Source organism: Bombina bombina, chromosome 5 (genome assembly GCF_027579735.1).
Source record: "Bombina bombina isolate aBomBom1 chromosome 5, aBomBom1.pri, whole genome shotgun sequence".
NCBI lineage: Eukaryota > Metazoa > Chordata > Amphibia > Anura > Bombinatoridae > Bombina > Bombina bombina.
The window spans coordinates 262118146-262132611 of record NC_069503.1 but is presented as its reverse complement, the minus strand read 5'-3'; the positions used below and the strand labels follow the sequence as shown (position 1 = coordinate 262132611).

General features: G+C 40.9%; 1 protein-coding gene across 4 annotated transcripts in view; it reads right to left on the bottom strand.

Annotated features, from left to right (window-relative positions):
* Positions 1 to 14466, bottom strand: part of NSUN6 (NOP2/Sun RNA methyltransferase 6) — a 391580-nt gene that overhangs the window by 255334 nt on the left and 121780 nt on the right. For 3 of the 4 annotated variants that reach the window (XM_053713964.1, XM_053713966.1, XM_053713967.1), the window contains one exon: positions 12081 to 12160. In XM_053713964.1, coding sequence (XP_053569939.1) covers positions 12081 to 12160 — 80 coding nt within the window. The remainder of the gene's footprint in view (positions 1 to 12080; positions 12161 to 14466) is intronic. The other variant, XM_053713965.1, reaches the window with a different exon arrangement.

Genomic DNA, 14466 nt, shown 5'->3' with positions numbered 1-14466 from the left:
GACGCTTGCATTAGAATGTCGTCCAGATAAGGTGCCACTGCAATGCCCCTTGGTCCTAGAACCGCTAGAAGGGACCCGAGCACCTTTGTGAAAATTCTGGGAGCAGTGGCTAGTCCGAATAAGACAGCCACAAACTGATAATGTTTGTCCAGAAAGGCGAACCTTAGGAACTGATGATGATCTTTGTGGATAGGAATATGTAGATACGCATCCTTTAAATCCACGGTAGTCATATATTGACCCTCCTGGATTGTAGGTAAAATTGTTCGAATGGTTTCCATTTTGAACGATGGAACTCTGAGAAATTTGTTTAGAATTTTTAAATCCAGAATTGGTCTGAAAGTTCCCTCTTTTTTGGGAACTACAAACAGATTTGAGTAAAAACTCCTGAACTTGTTCCACAGTTGGAACTGGGTGTATCACTCCCATCTTTAACAGGTCTTCTACACAATGTAAGAATGCCTGTCTACTTATTTCGTTTGAAGATAAGTGAGAAATGTGGAACCTTCCCCTTGGGGGTAGTTCCTTGAATTCTAGAAGATAACCCTGAGAGACTATTTCTAGTGTCCAGGGATCCTGAACATCTCTTGCCCAGGCCTGAGCAAAGAGAGAGAGTCTGCCCCCTACTAGATCCGGTCCCGGATCGGGGGCTACCCCTTCATGCTGTCTTGGTAGCAGCAGCAGGCTTCTTGGCCTGTTTACCCTTATTCCAGCCTTGCATTGGTTTCCAAGCTGGTTTAGTCTGGGAAGCGCTACCCTCTTGTCTAGAGGCTGCCGAGTTAGAAGCCGGTCCGTTCCTGAAATTGCGAAAGGAACGAAAATTGGACTTATTCTTAGCCTTGAAAGGCCTGTCCTGTGGGAGGGCATGGCCCTTTCCCCCAGTGATGTCTGAAATAATTTCTTTCAATTCTGGCCCAAAAAGGGTCTTACCTTTGAAAGGGATATTAAGCAATTTTGTCTTGGAAGATACATCCGCCGACCAAGACTTTAGCTAGAGCGCTCTGCGCGACACAATTGCAAACCCTGAATTTTTCGCCGCTAATCTCGCTAACTGCTAAGCGGCGTCTAAAATAAAGGAATTAGCTAACTTAAGTGCGTGAATTCTGTCCATGACTTCCTCATACGGATTCTCCCTACTGAGCGACTTTTCCAGTTCCTCGAACCAGAACCACGCCGCTGTAGTGACAGGAATAATGCACGAAATAGGTTGAAGGAGGTAACCTTGCTGTACAAAAATCTTTTTAAGCAAACCCTCCAATTTTTTATCCATAGGATCGTTGAAAGCACAATTGTCCTCAATGGGAATGGTCGTGCGTTTGGCTAGTGTAGAAACCGCCCCCTCGACCTTAGGGACTGTTTGCCATATGTCCTTCCTGGGGTCGACCATAGGGAACAATTTCTTAAATATAGGAGGAGGGACAAAAAGGTATGCCTGGCTTCTCCCACTCCTTATTCACTATGTCCGCCACCCGTTTAGGTATCGGAAAGGCATCAGGGTGCACCGGGACCTCTAGGAACTTGTCCATCTTGCACAAGTTTTCTGGGATGACCAGATTGTCACAATCATCCAGAGTAGATAGCACCTCCTTAAGTAATGCGCGGAGATGCTCTGATTTAAATTTAAATGTCACAACATCAGGTTCTGCCTGCTGAGAAATTCTTCCTGTATCAGAAATTTCTCCATCTGAGAAACCCTCCCTCACTGCCACTTCAGACTGGTGTGAGGGTATGACAGAAAAATTATCATCAGCGCCCTCCTGCTCTACAGTGTTTAAAACAGAGCAATCACGCTTTCTCTGAAATGCTGGCATTTTGGATAAAATACTAGCTATGGAGTTATCCATTACTGCCGTCAATTGTTGCATAGTAACAAGCATTGGCGCGCTAGAAGTACTAGGGGTCGCCTGCGCGGGCATAACTGGTATAGACACAGAAGGAGAAGATGTAGAACTATCTCTACTTCCTTCATCTGAGGAATCATCCTGGGCAACCTTACAATTTGTGACAATACTGTCCTTACTGTGTTTGGACGCAATGGCACAATTATCACATATATTTGAAGGGGGAACCACATTGGCTTCCATACATACAGAACATGATCTATCAGAAGGTACAGACATGTTAAACAGGCTTAAACTGGTTAATAAAGTACAAAAACCGTTTTAAAACAAAACCGTTACTGTCTCTTTAAATGTTAAACAGGGCACACTTTATTACTGAATATGTGAAAAACTATGAAGGAATTATCCAATCTTTACCAAATTTTCACCACAGTGTCTTAATGCATTCAAAGTATTGCACCCCAAGCTGTTAACCCTTAAAATGTGGAAACCGGAGCCGTTTGAAATTTTAACCCCACTACAGTCCCAGCCACAGCCTTTGTTGTGACTTCAACTATCCCAGGGGGTATTTCAAGCCTTCTAGGAACTTTTTCAGTGGACACCAGACCCTCTCACATGCATCTGCATGCACTGTACTTAAAAGAAACTGCACAATAATGGCGCGAAAATGAGGCTCTGCCTAATACAGTGAAAGGCCCTTCCTGACTGGGAAGGTGTCTTAACTAGTGCCTGGTGATAAAAAACGTTCCCCAAATAATAAAAGTGTGAAATCCACTTCAAACTTTAAATAAAAACTTAAATAAACAATCGATTTAGCCCTTAAGAGTGTCCACCAGTTAATAGCCCATAATAAGCCCTTTATTCTTTCTAAGTCTAAGAAAATGGCTTACCGATCCCCATGAGGGAAAAATGACAGCCTTCCAGCATTACACAGTCTTGTTAGAAAATGGCTAGTCATACCTTGAGCAGAAAAGTCTGCAAACTGTTCCCCCCAACTGAAGTTCTCTCATCTCAACAGTCCTGTGTGGGAACAGCAATCGATTTTAGTTACTGCTGCTAAAATCATACTCCTCTTTTAAACAGAACTCTTCATCTCTTTCTGTTTCAGAGTAAATAGTACAACCAGCACTATTTTAAAATAACAAACTCTTGATAGAAGAATAAAAAACTACAACTAAACACCACAAACTCCTCACCATCCCCGTGGAGATGCTACTTGTTCACAGCGGCAAGGAGAATGACTGGGGGGCGGAGCCAGAGGGGGAGCTATATGGACAGCTCTTGCTGTGTGCTCTCCTTGCCTTTCCCTGTAGGGGAGGAGAATATCCCACAAGTAATGGATGACGCCGTGGACCGGACACACCAATGTTGGAGAAATATTAACTGCACATACCTTATTGCAGGAAAACCTGCACGCCATTCCCTCTCTGAAGTTACCTCACTCCTCAGAATATGTGAGAACAGCAATGGATCTTAGTTACTTCTGCTAAGATCATAGAAAACGCAGGCAGATTATTCTTCTAAATACTGCCTGAGATAAACAGTACACTCCGGTACCATTTAAAAATAACAAACTTTTAATTGAAGAAATAAACTAAGTATAAAACACCACACTCCTCTTACGACCTCCATCTATGTTGAGAGTTGCAAGAGAATGACTGGGTATGGCAGTTAGGGGAGGAGCTATATAGCAGCTCTGCTGTGGGTGAACTCTTGCAACTTCCTGTTGGGAAGGAGAATATCCCATAAGTAATGGATGATCCGTGGACTGGATACACTTAACAAGAGAAATATTGATAATTCAGAAAGAACATGCAATTTTAACCCCTTAGTGACCAGACCATTTTTCAATTTTCTTACCCTTAAGGACCAGGGCTATTTCTATATTTCTGCGGTGTTTGTGTTTAGCTGTAATTTTCCTGTTACTTATTTACTATACCCACACATATTATATACTATTTTTCTCGCCATTAAATGGATTTTCTAAAGATACCATTATTTTCATCATATGTTATAATTTACTATAAAAAATATATATAAAATATGATGAAAAAATGGAGAAAACCCCCCCACACTTTTTCTAACTTTGCCCCCCAAAATCTTACACATCTACAAACACCAAAAAACACCCATGCTAAATAGTTTTTAAATTTTATCCTGAGTTTAGAAATACCCAATGTTTACAGCAGTAACAAAAAACACCCATGCTAAATAGTTTTTAAATTTTATCCTGAGTTTAGAAATACCCAATGTTTACATGTTCTTTGCTTTTTTTTGCAGAGTTATAGGGCAATAAATACAAGTAGCACTTTGCTATTTCCAAATTTTTTTTTTCTAAATTAGCGATAGTTACATTGTAACACTGATATCTGTCACGAATCCCTGAATATCCCTTGACATGCATATATTTTTTTATAGTAAACAACCCAAAGTATTGATCTAAACCCATTTTGGTATATTTCATGCCACCATTTCACAGCTAAATGCGATCAAATAAAACAAAATCGTTCACTTTTTGACAAACTTTAGGTTTCTCACTGAAATTATTTACAAACAGCTTGTGCAATTATGGCACAAATGGTTGTAAATGCTTCTCTTGGATCCCCATTGTTCAGAAATAGCAGACATTTATGGCTTTGGCATTACTTTTTGGTAATTAGAAGGCCGATAAAAATGCCGCTGCGCACCACACTTGTATTATGCCCAGCAGTGAAGGGACTAATAAGGGAGCTTGTAGGGTAAATTTTAGCTTTAGTGTAGTGTAGTAGACAACCCAAAGTATTGATCTAGGCCCATTTTGGTATATTTTATGCCACAATTTCCCCGCCAAATGTGATCAAATAACAAAAATCGTAAACTTTTTCACGAACTTTAGGTTTCTCACTGAAATTATTTACAAACAGCTTGTGCAATTATGACACACATGGTTGTAAATGCTTCTCTGGGATCCCCTTTGTTCAGAAATAGCAGGCATATATGGCTTTCCGTGCTTTTTGGTAATTAGAGGGCCGCTAAATGCCACTGCGCACCACAATTGTATTACGCCCAGCAGTTAAGGAGGTAATTAGGTAGCTGGTAGGGTTAATTTTAGCTTTAGTGTAGAGATCAGCATCCCACCTGACACATCCCACCCTCTGATCCCTCCCTGATACCCCTCAAACAGCTCTCTTCCCAACCCCACATCACAATTGTCACCACCATCTTAAGTACTGGCAGAAAGTCTGCCAGTATAAAAATAATGGTGTTTTTTAAGATTTATTTTATATATATTTTATATGAACTTTAGGATCCCCCATAACCCCCCAACCTCCCTGATCCCCCCAAACAGCTCTCTAAGCCTCCCCCCTCAACCTATTGGCCGCCATCTTAGGTACAGGCAGCTGTCTGCCAGTACCCAGTTTACTTACAAATTTGCCCCTTTTTTCCCAAAATAAATATTGAAGGGACATGAATCCCCAAATTTTTCTCTTTCATGATTCAGATAGAGAATACAATTTTAAACAAAATTCCAATTTGCTTCTATTATTTAATTTGCTTCATTCTACAGATATCCTTTGTTGAAGAAATAGCAATGCACATTGGTGAGCCAATCACACCTGGCATCTATGTGCAGTCACCAATCAGCAGCTACTGAGCCTATTCAGATATGCTTTTCAACAAAAAATATCAAGAGAATAAAGCAAATTAGATCACAGAAGTAAATTGGAAAGTTGTTTAAAAATGACATGCTCTTTCTAAATCATGAAAGAATAAATTTGGGTTTCATGTCCCTTTAACACCCAATTTTCTGTAGTGTAGCTGCCCCCTCAATACCCTACCCCCCTCCCGGATCCCTTTCAAAACAAATCCCCCCTCTCCCTTTCTCTTTCCTTCTCCCTCCTTTGGCATATGTTGATGTCCGTGCGCATGCTCCCGAGCCTTGCCCCCCGCTCTACATGCACGCTACCGGACACTCAGTAACAGGATCCGGAACACGCACCAGCGATGGGCCGCCCACCAGTCTCCCTGCTATGGCTCCCACCCACCAACGATCGGCACCATCGCTGGCCGATGCAGAGAGGGCCACATAGTGGCTCTTTCTGCATCAGATGCTTAAAAAAGGATATTTATGCTTACCTGATAATTTTTTTTCTTTTACGTTATGACGAGTCCACGGATTTCATCCTTACTTATGGGATTACGCCTCCTGTTCAGCATGAAGTGGCAAAGAGCACCACAGCAGATCTGTATATATAGCTCCTCCCTTCCCTCCCCCTCCAGTCATTCGATCGAAGTTAGGAAGAGAAAGGAAAAGCCAAAGGTGCAGAGGTGACTGAAGTTTAACAAAAATAAATACCTGTCTTCGAAATGACAGGGCGGGCCGTGGACTCGTCATATCGTAAAAGAAATAAATTTATCAGGTAAACATAAATTTACTTTTCTTTTACAAGATATGACAAGTCCACAGATTCCATCCTTACTTATGGGATACAATACCAAAGCTATAGGACACGGATAAAAGGGAGGGACAAGACAGGAACCTAAACAGAAGGCACCACTGCTTGAAGAACCTTTCTCCCAAAACCAGCCTCAGAAGAAGCAAAAGTATCAAATTTGGAAAATTTGGAAAAAGTGTGAAGAAACGACCAAGTTGCAGCCTTGCAAACAGAAGAATCGTTTTTAAATTCCCATGAGGAAGCCACAGCCCTAGTAGAATGAGCCGTAATTCTTTCATTAGGCTGCTGTCCAGCAGTCTCATATGCCAGACGGATGATACTCTTCAGCCAAAAAGAAAGAGGTTGCCGTAGCTTTCTGGCCCCTACGCTTTCCAGAAAAAACAACAAATAATGAAGATGATTGACGAAATTCCTTAGTTGCCTGCAAGTAAAACTTCAGGGCACGGACCACGTCCAAGTTATGCAAAAGACGCTCCTTCTTAGAAGAAGGATTAGGACATAATGAATGAACAATAATTTCCTGATTAATATTCTTATTAGAAACAACCTTAGGAATGAAACCAGGTTTGGTACGTAAAACCACCTTATCAGAATGGAAGATAAGATAAGGCGAGTCACATTGTAACGCTGAAAGCTCAGAAACTCTACGAGCAGAAGAAATAGCAACCAAAAATAAAACCTTCCAAGATAACAACTTAATATCTATGGAATGCATGGGTTCAAACGGAACCCCATGAAGAACATTAAGAACTAAATTCAAACTCCAGGGTGGAGCAATTGGTCTAAACACGGGCTTGATTCTGGTTAGAGCCTGACAAAAAGACTGAACATCTGCCAAACGTTTGTGTAGTAGAATTGACAAAGCAGAGATTTGTCCCTTCAAGGAACTTGCTGATAACTCTTTCTCCAATCCTTCTTGGAGAAAAGACAGAATCCTGGGAATCCTAACTCTATGCCATGAGTAGCCCTTGGATTCGCACCAATAAAGATATTTATGCCATATCTTATGGTAGATCTTTCTAGTAACAGGCTTATGTGCCTGAATCAAAGTATCAATGACCGAATCAGAGAGCCCCCGCTTAGATAAAATCAAGCGTTCAATCTCCAAGCAGTCAGTTGCAGAGAAACTAGATTTGGGTGTTGGAAGGGTCCCTGAATGAGAAGGTCCTGCCTCAATGGAAGCTTCCACGGCGGCAGAGAGGACATGTCCACTAGATCGGCATACCAAGTCCTGCGAGGCCACGCAGGCGCGATTAGAATTACTGAAGCCCTCTCCTGTTTGATCCGAGCAATCACCTGGGGAAGGAGAGCAAACGGTGGAAACACATAAGCTACGTTGAAGGTCCAAGGCACTGCCAAGGCATCTATCAGTTCGGCCTGAGGATCCCTTGACCTGGATCCATATCTTGAGAGCTTGGCATTCTGACGAGATGCCATCAGATCCAATTCCGGTCTGCCCCATCTGAGAATCAGGGTGGCAAAGACCTCCGGATGGAGTTCCCACTCCCCCGGATGAAACGTCTGTCTGCTTAAAAAGTCCGCTTCCCAGATGTCCACTCCTGGGATGTAGATTGCTGACAGATAACAAGAGTGAGCCTCCGCCCACCAAATTATCTTGGATACTTCTGTCATCGCTAAGGAACTTCTTGTTCCTCCCTGATGATTGATGTAAGCCACAGTCGTGATGTTGTCCGACTGAAAACGGATGAATTTGGCCGAAGCCAACTGAGGCCAAGCCTGAAGCGCATTGAATATTGCTCTCAATTCCAGAATATTGATTGGAAGTAGAGACTCTGACTGAGTCCACACACCCTGAGCCTTCAGGGAATTCCAGACTGCACCCCAACCTAGAAGGCTGGCGTCCATTGTCACTATCACCCATGAGGGTCTGCGGAAACACGTCCCTTGGGACAGATGATCCAGCGACAACCACCAAAGAAGAGAGTCTCTTGTCTCCTGATCCAGATCTATCCGAGGAGACAAATTTGCATAATCTCCATTCCACTGCCTGAGCATGTTCAGTTGTAGCGGTCTGAGATGAAAACGAGCAAACGGAATGATGTCCATTGCCGCCACCATCAATCCAATTACCTCCATGCGCTGAGCCACTGATGGCCGAGGATTGGACTGAAGGGCTCGGCATGTGTTCATAATCTTTAACTTTCTGACCTCTGTCAAGAAAATTTTCATGGATATGGAATCTATTAGAGTTCCCAGGAAGGGAACCCTGGTCTGTGGAATTAACAAACTCTTTTCTAGATTCACCTTCCACCCCGTGAGTCCTCAGAAAGGACAGAACCATGTCTGTATGAGACTTTGTCAGATGGTAAGACGACACCTGGATCAGAATATCGTCTAGATAAGGCACCACTGCAATACCCTGTGACCTGAGAACCGCCAGAAGGGACCCTAGAACCTTTGTGAAGATCCTGGGTGCTGTGGCCAACCTGAAGGGAAGAGCCACGAACTGAAAATGTTTGTCTTGGAAGGCAAACCTTAGGAACTGATGATGATCCTTGTAGATAGGAATATGAAGGTATGCATCCTTCAATTCCACGGTAGTCATATATTGACCCTCCTGGATCAATGGAAGAATTGTTCGAATAGTCTCCATCTTGAAAGATGGGACTCTGAGAAACTTGTTTAGACTCTTGAGATCTAAAATGGGAACCACGAAAAGATTTGAGTAAAATCCCTGCCCCTGTTCCAGCATTGTGACGGGACGAATTACTCCCATAGTAGAGAGGTCTTTTACACAACGTAAGAACGCCTCTCTTTTTATCTGGTCTACAGACAATTGTGAAAGAAGAAACCTCCCCCTTGGGAGATAATTTTTCCTCAGTTTAGCTGCTTTATCTTGAGGTAGGAGATGACCCTTACCTCCAGTAATGTCAGAAATGATTTCTTTCAAGTCAGGCCTGAATCGGGTTTTCCCTTTGAAAGGAATAGCCAAAAGCTTCGACTTAGATGACACATCAGCAGACCAAGAAATCACCCATAACACTCTACGTGCTAAAATGGCAAATCCGGCATTCTTAGCCGCCAACTTGGCAATCTGAAAGGCGGCGTCTGTAATAAAACAATTAGCCTACTTAAGAGCCTTAATTCTATCTAGCATTTCCTCTAAAGGAGGTTTCAGTCTTAAGAGACTCTTCTAAGGCATCAAACCAGAAAGCCGCCGCAGTGGTAACTGGTACAATGCAGGCTGTAGGTTGTAAAAGGAAACCCTGATGAATAAATAACTTTTTTAGAAGACCCTCCAATTTCTTATCCATAGGGTCTTTGAAAGCACAACTGTCTTCAATAGGAATAGTTGTACGCTTAGCCAGGGTAGATATAGGTCCCTCCACCTTAGGGACTGTCTGCCAAAAGTCCCAAACAGTGTCAGATATGGGATACATTTTCTTAAAATTAGGAGAAGGTGAGAACGGGATACCCCGGTCTTTCCCATTCCCGTGTAATAATTTCCGAGATTCTCTTAGGAACCGGAAAAACATCAGAGTAAGCAGGCACCTCCAAGTGATTTGTCCATTTTACACAATTTCTCTGGTGGTACCACAATAGAGTCACAGTCATCCAGAGTTGCTAAAACCTCCCGAAGCAACAGGCGGAGGTGTTTAAGCTTAAATCTAAAGGACATGACGTCTGAATCCGTCTGAGGTAACACACTTCCTGAATCAGAAAGTTCCCCCTCAGACAGAAGTTCCCTGACCCCCAAATCAGATCGCTGTGAGGGTACATCAGAAATAACCAACAAAGCATCAGAGGTCGCAGTATTCAAATTGACCTCTGTCCTGCTACGTTTGCCCTGTAACACTGGCAATTTAGATAAAACCTCTGTAAGGGTAGATGACATAACTGCAGCCATATCCTGCAGAGTAAATGAAGTAGACGCGGTTGAAGAACCCGGCGTCGCTTGGGTGGGCGTTAAAGGTTGTGACGCTTGGGGAGAAAGTAGTGGCATACCCTGATTCTCATCAGATTGAGAAGCATCCTTAGACACACTTTCCTTAAAGAAAATCTGCCCTTTACATTGTAAGGCCCTTTCAGTATATGAGGGACAAAAAGTAAGAGGGGGTTCCACAATGGCATCTAAACACATAGAACAAGTAGTTTCCTCAAGTTCAGACATGTTAAACAGACTAGCAATGGCAATAATAGTCGTCTTATGCTTGATATATTGTATTAACAATTTTTGAACTAAAATATGTACTGCGCCTTTAAATAATAAAAGCGCAACAATTTTTCTGATATTAGACAAAACAATGTTTTCAGCAATAAAAATTGCCCTTATGTGCCGAAAATAGCTTAACAATATTGCACCACTTGGTAGGATATGTTTCTTTACTCTACCTTCAACTGCTCTGTGGGACCAGCATGGATCTTAGATAACTTTTGCTAAGATCATCAACATCAGGGCAGAAAAATAAAATGTGTCCACTCCTCTTGGGAAGTTATAGACTAACTATTTCTCCCTGAGAAAAATAGTACTCACTGGCACCATTTTAAAATAAAAAACTTCTTGATTGAAGAATCTAAACTAACACCTCACTTTACCTCTTCCTATCACTGACACAGGCAAAGAGAATGACTGGAGGGGGAGGGAAGGGAGGAGCTATATATACAGCTCTTCTGTGGTGCTCTTTGCCACTTCCTGCGTAAGGAGGCGTAATCCCATAAGTAAAGATGAAATCCATGGACTCGTCATATCTTGTAAAAGAAAAGGTTATTGCAGGATGCCTCAATATCGATGCATCACTGCAATAACCTGAAAGTGGCTGGAACCGATCACGTTCGCTTCCAGCGCTTGAAAACCCTGAGGACGTACAGGGTACGTCCTTGGTCATTAAGTGACAGTTTTTGTAGGACGTACCCTGTATGTCCTTGGTCGTTAAGGGGGTTAAACAACTTTCCAATTTACTTCTGTTATGAATTTTGCATAGTTCCCTTAATATCCTTTGTTAAAGAGTTATTGTAGGTGAGCTCAGAATGTTTATAGCTATGTTATACATAGTTGCAAACACTGCTGCCATAGAGTATTTGTAACAACCTCGACAGCAGTGTTTGCAACTATGTATAATAACTATAACCATTGTTACAAACACTGCTGCCAGATGGCTAAACTAAAAACCATGTGAACACGCCTGAGCTCACCTAGGATTACTTTTTAATAAAGAATATCAAGAGAACTAAGCAAAATTGAGGATAGAAAGAAATTGTAAAAAGTTGTTCAAAATGTCATGCTCTATCCAATCCTTAGTTACTGTCCTTATATTTCATTATACCCGTTAGAGGTACTTAAGGACTGGAGTTGAGAAACACTGCATTATAGGACTGATAATATGCTAGGCAATCACAGTGGTTTAAACTCAATGTCATCCTTCCCTATATTTTTTAGAAATAATAAAGTCTCTCTGAATCCCTCTGATTGTTGCTATGGCAATAGAAAACATCAGTTTGAGTAATAGTCTAGAAGGATTGTGTTTGGGAGAATCTTTATTTTTTAAATTGGGATCATGAGTTAGCTCAGGTTCTCAATCAATACAATGTGCCCAACCAATTATTCTAATGGCATTGACAGACAATGTGACTTATATTACACATCTACTAAGCAAGCATTAACTTTATCCTATGAAAGCCTTTTCAGCCCATCCTTACATTTTATAGGTTTTGTAAATAAAATAGCAAGAGACTTCTTGCTCTATTTAATCTGGAATGTTGTTGCATGCTTGAAGAAATTACTGGTATTTTTATATGCGTAAACTGGATAATTTTGGCTACAAAGAAATATTTGGATACATACCGTGGGCCAATAACTGGAATTAGTAGGAGGTCATGAAGTTTGGAATGCTGAAAGATTGGGATATTGAGACCAGGAAACTGCTGTTAAGATAATTTAAATAAAAATGTCAATTACATGAGAGAATGAGAGAAAAAAAGAGAGAAAGAGAAAAAGAGAGAAAGAGAGAGTTGTTTCTCCTTACAATGGTAAAAATATTGTGATTACATAACACTGTAACTTAAGAAGGGACATTAACTAAAAATGTAACAGCTCATACTTAATTAACATGATCAGCATATAACCCATTCATTCATTATTTATTTTAAATGCTTTTGCTGTAAAATATCTCTCAAAATTGTGCTTGCTCCTCTCTACCTAGAGAGTCTGGAGCTCATATTCAGCTAGATTACGAGCTACGCACGATAGAGGGTATTTAACTAACGCAACAAAAATTGCGTTATTTCACCCTCCATAGCGCTGCCATTACAAGTTTTGAAACAGCCGGCTTGTGTGTGTGATATGGTTGCGTTGATCTCCATACCGCACAAAATCCAAGTGCTGATTTGACGTGCTTGTGCACGCTTTCCCTATAGATATCAATGGGGAGAGCGAGTTAGAAAAAAACTAACACCTGCAATCGCGGAATGAAAAGCTCCGTAACGCAGCTCCATTGATGTCTATGGGGGGAAAAAAATAGTCAATAGAATTTCAGTAGCTCTCATACTATTGGCTGATTTGAACAGCCAATAGGATTTTAGCAGCCCTAATTCCTATTGGCTGATTCAAATTTTTCATCCAATAGCAATGCAATTGTACCCCAGTATAAAAGGGGTACCTTGCATTCCAATCCTCAGTGTGCGGTGGACAATCGCATGAAAAGGACCTCCACGCCGGATCGATGGACCTTCGCCTTGAAACTCCGCCTGGACCTCTGCATCCGCGCATCGACCGCTCCACCTCCACAGGGATGAAAAAGATGTCAGTCCCGCGATGGATGAAGATGGAGCCGCCGGGATGAAGATCCTTCAACCGGGACTTCAGCAACTGTGAGTACCTGGGTGGTTTTTTTTTAGATTAGGGGTTGGGCATTTCTTAAAAGAGCTAAATGCCCTTTTAAAGGGCAAGAAAAAGAGCTGAATGCCCTTTTAAGGGCAGTGCCCATACAAATGCCCTTTCAGGGCAATGGGTAGATTAGGTTTTTTTACATAGTTTTTTTTATTTTGTAGGTTTGGGGGGGGGTGGGGGTTTGTAATGTTAGTGGGTCTTTGTATTTTTGTTTCGAAAAAGAGCTGATTTCTTTAGGGCAATGCCCTTTTAAGGGCTATTGGTAGTTTATTATAGATTAGGTTTCTTTTATTTAGGGGTGTTTTTATTTTAAATGGGTATTAGAATAGAATTTTTTTTTATTATTTTAGATAATTTGTTTATTATTTTGTGTAATGTTTTTATTTCTTTTTGGGTGGGTTTTTCTTTTTAGAACAGACATTTTTTATTTTTAATGGGCAGCAAAAGAGCTGAATGCCCTTTTAAGGGCAATGCCCATACAAATGCTCTTTTCAGGGCAATGGGTTTTACTTTATTTTTATTTTGTGGGATTGGGGGTGGGGGTTTGTATACTGTTAGGGGTATTTGTTTTTCTTTTGTAGAAAAATAGCTGATTTCTTTAGGGCAATGCCCTACAAAAGGCCCTTTTTTAAGGGCCCTTGGTAGTTTATTATAGATTAGGGTTTTTTATTTTGGGGTGGGTATTAGAATAGGAATATTTTTTATTGTTTTGATTAATTTTGTTTGTTATTTTTTGTAATGGTAGGTTTTAGTGTAAGGCAGCTAAGGTTTTATTTCACAGGTAAGTTTGTATTTATTTTAACTAGGTAGTTAGTAAATAGTTAATAACTATTTACTAACTAGTCTACCTAGTTAAAATAAATACAAACTTAGCTGTGAAATAAAAATAAAACCTAAGCTAGCTACAATATAACTATTAGTTATATTGTAGCAAGCTTAGGTTTTATTTCACAGGTAAGTATGTATTTAGATTTAAATAGGTATTATTTAGTTAATAATTATAACTTTAATTTAGCTCTAATTTAATTATTTTAAAGTTAGGTGGTGTTGGGGTTATGGTTAGGTTTTGGGGTTAAAATAGTTTAATTTAGGTTGTTACAATGTGGGGGGCTGGCGGTTTGGCGGTTAATAGGTTTATTTAGTGGTAGTGATGTAGGAGGCCAGAGGTTTAGGGGTTAATAACTTTATTTAGTGGTGGCGATGTCAGGAGCGGCAGATTAGTGGTTAATAGGTTTAATATAGTGTTTGTGATGCGAGAGGGCCTCGGTTTAGGGGTTAATAGGTAGTTTATGGGTGTTAGTGTACTTTGTAACAGTTTAGTTATGAGTTTTATGTAACAGTT